Source organism: Sander lucioperca, chromosome 8, assembly GCF_008315115.2.
Source record: "Sander lucioperca isolate FBNREF2018 chromosome 8, SLUC_FBN_1.2, whole genome shotgun sequence".
NCBI lineage: Eukaryota > Metazoa > Chordata > Actinopteri > Perciformes > Percidae > Sander > Sander lucioperca.
The window spans coordinates 24,182,462-24,188,398 of record NC_050180.1 but is presented as its reverse complement, the minus strand read 5'-3'; the positions used below and the strand labels follow the sequence as shown (position 1 = coordinate 24,188,398).

General features: G+C 40.7%; 1 protein-coding gene across 11 annotated transcripts in view; it reads right to left on the bottom strand.

Moving 5' to 3' along the window:
• Positions 1 to 782: 782 nt before the first annotated feature.
• The window catches only part of dip2a (disco-interacting protein 2 homolog A), an 85,518-nt gene continuing 80,363 nt past the window's right edge, over positions 783 to 5,937 (bottom strand). For all 11 annotated transcript variants that reach the window (XM_031299752.2, XM_031299759.2, XM_031299801.2 and 8 more), the window contains 6 exons: positions 4,926 to 4,987; positions 4,294 to 4,351; positions 4,110 to 4,184; positions 3,517 to 3,691; positions 3,241 to 3,364; positions 783 to 2,959 (listed from right to left, as the gene is read on the bottom strand). In XM_031299752.2, the coding sequence (XP_031155612.1) occupies positions 2,707 to 2,959; positions 3,241 to 3,364; positions 3,517 to 3,691; positions 4,110 to 4,184; positions 4,294 to 4,351; positions 4,926 to 4,987 (747 nt within the window). In that variant the 3' untranslated portion in view covers positions 783 to 2,706. The remainder of the gene's footprint in view (positions 2,960 to 3,240; positions 3,365 to 3,516; positions 3,692 to 4,109; positions 4,185 to 4,293; positions 4,352 to 4,925; positions 4,988 to 5,937) is intronic.

Below are 5,937 nucleotides of genomic sequence, written 5' to 3'. Positions count from 1 at the left end.
TACCTTTTGAAATAAAAATGAAGAGATAAAACTGCATTTCCTGTTTTTAAATACCACAATCAGCTGTGACACTGTATCACTATAACTAGTAAATTCACTTGCTCTGTCCTTTTCCCGATGATAGTATTTGCTCAAGACATCTTAAAAGGTACTATAATCCATTGCTTGTTTTTTAAATTGGGTTGCAACCCACATGTTTGAGATTTCTGCAATATTATACTTCCAATAGTAAAAGATTATATTAAATCTGTAGGCTAGGATGGAAGACCTTTTCAGAGTCATATAACATCTGTAAAGGCTGCTTCTCTGTTGCACCACAAGTTATAAAAACTCAGTATGAGGTTGTTGAGATATTTTCGAATTGAGCTTTAAGGCACCAATGATAAACCTATGCAAATTATTTTGGCTGGTTATATCTTCACAGAAGTGTGTGGGTGTAAAAAGACTGCGGTTAATTGATATGTCATTGACTCTTGATAGCTTTGTTGATAATGGACCCCACAAACTTTGAATATAATTTTTTTTTTTAAAGATAATTTTTTGGCCATTTTGGCCTTTAATCGATAGGACAGCTGTATACAGGAAAGGGGAGAGAGAGAGAGGGCTAAGCCATGCAGCAAAGGGCCGCAGGTCGGAATCAAACCCTGGGCCGCTGCTGTAAGGACTGAACCTTGGTACATGGGGCGCACGCTCTACCAGGTGAACTACCAGGGCGCCCCGGACTTTGAATATTGTTATTGGACAGGACACCTGAATGTTCACTTTGCCAGTGAAGACAAACATTTCAAGTTAAAAGCACTTTTTTATTCATTAAGAAATCATGTTATGAAAATAATGACAACTAACCATATATCAGACAAATGTATTTTTCCATTATGTTAACAACAAAAGTTTGCTCTGGAGGATCTCAGCTGTCACCAGAACATAACCGTCTTCTCCATGTGCTCGGAGTGTGCTTCGTCTCATCCTGGAAGTGGCCAGTTCCCACTATTCTTTCATATTATAAAACGTTTAGAAGGCTTTTCATGTCTCTTCCCAATGTCCACACATGAGAATATATTTCAAATAATCTTTGTTTGTGGGGGAGAAGTTCACATATATACCAGATTCAGTCTTTGTGTTATGCTTCATTTCGTCTCCTCTACCTATTAATAATTTACACCAAACCTGTACATACTTACAGCAGGCTGGAGCCTGTTTCTGAAGGGATGCACACATAGAAAAAAGAAGCAACATACAGTGAAGTGCATCTTTACAAAGTCAATGTAATAAGGTGGGAGGTCAAGGTGTTACGAGCATATTAGACACTTGCCTTCATACAGTACATGCAACTCACAACATTGTTCAACTCGCATTCAACCTTATGGCACTCAAAACAAGGCTATGACATTCTGCATCAAAACCATACCAACTGCAATTTCTTCCAGTCTTTTGCTTTAAAACACACATTCAACACAACTGACAATAGGGACAGACAATAAAATGTTATTGGAGTAAGAGTGTGTTTGTAATGGCTGATGTTATGATCAAGTATATTCATCTTAGCCAAAAAGATGAAAGATTGGGTGCAATAAGAGCAGGATTAACCATACCTAACCTCCCTCTGCATATTCCCTCCCTATCCAACAGCTGATAAACGTCACAAAATTGAGTTAAACAAGAGCTGGGATAGGAACAGGCAAACACTTAAGGCTTAATTCATATCATTATTTGGCACGTTGCCAATAGTAAGCAACCATTATATTCCTCGCCATCTCATGACTTCGAATGATCGGCACTTACTTTCTGCAGTCATTCAAAGCAACAGCTTTCACGTCACTCATATTGCATTTTGTTCAGATAAAATAACTATATTACACATTTTAGATTTAGAAAAGAATGAGATTGAGTCACACAAAATCTATTTCTATTTTCTACGCGTTCTGTTACTGACACCACAAACTAAAAGGACTACTGCTGGAATGAGCAACGAATAACACTAACTGCCCCTCCGACACCACTGCTGTGTGCTTCTTTGTTGATGCAATAACCTGATCTGAACTGAGTTGGAACACGAAAATCAGTGTTCACATTATGGTGCAGTCTTATCAGGAGAGCTGCTCCTACAGATGTAGTGAAAATGTAGGTGGGATAGACAATTTTTTTATGAAAAGCTGGTCAGATCTGCAACTGCACAGGAGGCTCTGTGAACACAAAACATATTAGAGCTAGTTTGAACCAGGGTTGGGGTACTGGCGTCAGTCCTGTTCTATGGCACAAGTGTATGGCAAACACAACTAACATTCATGATATTGGAGATTGACAAAGTAAATTATGTTAATGGCACAGTGTAGTATTTTACCTTAACCACCTGCTGTACTGCTATTGGGTGTCCTGGGTTTAAGTAGTCAGACGCTCTATCATACATTAAAAATTCTCTTCAAAAAAACCAAAACACCTTTAAAAGATTATTTGTTGAGGCAAGATATCCCAGGGAGAAACAGACATGAGGTTTGTGTCGATTTGATTTCTCTTGGAATTTTCTCTCCATTTTGCTGTGAAATTTTGCATCCATGTTTCTTTCATATTTCCCCTCTGTGAGCTGAAAGAAGAGTTCGCTTTATTTCAACGGAAGCAACACTGACCCCGGGCCTGCTACAATTATGAGCCTCACATTGACTGTCCTGCTGCCCCCTGTTGTGTGATAAACCATGTGGAGGGGAGCGCTCACATGTTGTAAGCCACATATATGGGGTCCAGCTGGTCGGCCAGGAATCCGTCTCTGAGGTGCATGCGTTGCTTCTCCCCTCTGGAGTTGATGGGGATGACGCCGGGGTCGACCACCACCACCACCCCTACGATGAGGTAGTGCTCCTCCAGCACCACGTTGGTGACCAGGGCCACCAGGTCCAGGGCTTCCTGCTCCGAGCCCTCCAGCTCCACAACCACCACCAGCAGGTTGGTCCAAGTGAACACCGCACTGGAAGGAGGGAGGAGGGAGTGGTGAACGCATGGAGGGAAGGAAAAAAGAAAGGGGAGACAAATACAAAGAAAAGATGAAAGGAGGAGGAAAGGAGATGAGCATAAGGGAAAGACAGTAGAAGGGGAAAAGCAAAAAAGGGCATGAGAGAAGTTAGAAGTCAGAATTTATGTTGCTAAACTTTATTTTGAATATAACATGGGTAAACGTGACTACATAATGGATCATTCAAACTAAATAGTAATAAAGTAGTGATCTAATAACTGATGTAAATTTCTCACCATTCAGCTATGCTCTTGTGAGAACGGATAACAGAGGTCTCGATGTCAATTGGGTGATACCTCATTCCCCTCAGCTCCAGAGTCTCATCAAGGGAGCCCACTACATAGAGGGCGTCATGGCGCTCTGATATAGTTTTGAGGTGATGTTGGAGAGAAAAGCAGGGGGTAGAAAATATCTTTAGTTTTCTGTGGTGAAAAAAAATCTAAATACGAGTCCAGCTTACACTAAAAGCAATGTACTAACTGTGAGTTAGAGCGAGCACTTGTGATTCTCACCTCCACTGGCATCAGTCAGGTCTGTGCGCCGCAGGAAGCCCAGGTAGCCCGTCCTCGCCCAGACAGTTTGGGTGTCGCCGAAGCTGAGCTTGGTGTTGAAGTGGTCAGCATGCAGCGCCTCCTCACCGTAAACTGTGTAGTAGCCTGTGGCATTGTGAGGACTGCTCACCCAGACCTATTACATACAGAGAAATGACAGTTGCACAAATGATCACACACATCTGGCGCTCTATCAAGTTATGGATCTAGTGTGTCATTGTCCAACATTTATATAAAAAAATAATACATTTATTGACTGGTCTTCATTGGCAATACAATTACAAATACAAATGATTGCAACTGTTGTTTGTGTTCCTTTTCTGCTTTGTGTAATCTCTCTCCCTGAGAAATCTAGCAGGTTGTTCTAAATCTCTTACTCGGATTACAGAAATAAGTTGTTTTGTTTGTATGAGGTTTAAGAGATCACTTAACTGCAGAATGCCGACTGTAACTTTATAACATAAGTGCATGTTAGTGCACTGATTGTAGGTCAAAACCAGGTGGAACAGGTGAGGGTGAAACAAGTGAAAAACAAAGATGACGCTGGGACTTACCTCTCCTAGATGGGAGTCTCCCAAGGGTCCTTTAGTTTCTGTGTTGGCAATGATCACCTTCACTCCTGGAAGGATCTACAAACAGCACACAGACCCATATTGATATTCCAAAGCTTTAGAAAAGGAGCAACCTTTTTGCAGTGTAGGGTCCCAGTTGTTTGTAGTGTTTAACGTGATGACATACCTTCCCAGACTCCATCAGTGGCAAGCTGTGTGGCGACCCTCTCTCTACCAGGCGAACCCTAAAGAAATAAAAGGGCAAAGTGATTTTATATCTCAATTTTTATTCAATTTGTCAACATGTAGAAAAATGAATGTGAAAAACAGTCAAAACGGTTCATTTTTAAGATTTGATGTATTCATATGCTAGAAAATGATGTACTAGCATTTGTTGAAGAAAACTGAGTTATTCATAACTGTGTGTTAATTATTCAAAGCCAACCAGACACTTTCCGTGATTTGATTACTGGACCAATCAGGAACATCCCATCTGACTAGGAGGAGCATAGCATGAAAGGTTAAAACAAATTGTGTAGAATTAATTAATTATGTGTCTGCATCTGATCTGTATTATGCTAAATACGAAGATTAAAACACTTTGTACTTAAGAAATAGAGTTTTGTTCGTCTGCACCTCAGTGTCTGGTTCCTACAAATCTATTTAGTGGTTATTTATTCAAAGTTCAAGAAGACTGAACTGAAAGAAGAAAATCACAATGACACATTATATTTACAAAATGCATCAAATTGTCTGAACACTCAAAGGAAACTCTTGTTGTCCGTGGTCAGTCCAGTTAGCTGCAGTGGCGCCCCCTACCTATCATGCCGTAGAGCTCTCATGTCCACATAAACAGTAGTAGGGTCTGGTCCGGCTGTGCCCTGGAGAAAAAACAAGCAGAGTGGGACATGAGTGGATCATGTAACTGTTACAGCCCTGACATTAATGCTGCATGTTGCCTGAGTGGAGGTGGAAGCTGCTTATGATACAACTGTTGACAAAGCAGGGGGGGGGGCAGCCAGAAGCCAACCAGCCAGGCTACAATTGTTAGGACTTTGGCAAAACAACCATGTAGCTACAGACACTGTACTCACACAGTTAAATTCACCTGCTCTAATGCTGTCAGTTTGTTTTCATACACGTGTAGCATGGTTGGGAAAAGCTACAGTGCCAGTTATTAGAGGCCAACAAAAAAATGTAAATGAACTGTAGTTTATTTCCTTCCAAATGTTTATCTTATGTGACAAAAAGGCACACAATGTCAGAAAATGCGCACTAAATGAGCACCATTTGTTTTGATTAAATGTCTATGGGTCTGCAATGTACCTGAATTCTAATTGAGCTATTTCTCAAGTTCTGATTCTGGTTGTCACATATTGATTCCTTCTGCTTTGGGATTTGTCATCATTACTGCTGTAAGTCGAGTCACAATGCATTATGGTTTCCATCACTCCTTTGCCAGTGTGTAGCCAGAGCACAAGCTAGCATCGTTTCGCTGTACGGTCGTCTGTGAGGTCAAAGCCAAACACAGAGCGGGCTGAACATCAATGAGACTCAATCCAGAGATTAGTCTTTGCCATAAATCCAAAGACAGCAGTCTGATAGGCCTTAGCCTAGATTAAAAATGCATCAATCAAGCATTCCTTCCTTTTATGACCCTGGTCAACATGATCAGACTCCAATACAACTGAAAAGTAAAAACTGTGTGTAGTATTTGTTAATGAGGAGTTTCATTCCAAAGTGAAATATCAGCAATTTAAAGGGGAAAACAAATAAAGGGATAAAATAACTTCTCTCATAAATGGCTACTAGTGTGAAAGAAAAGGCAACA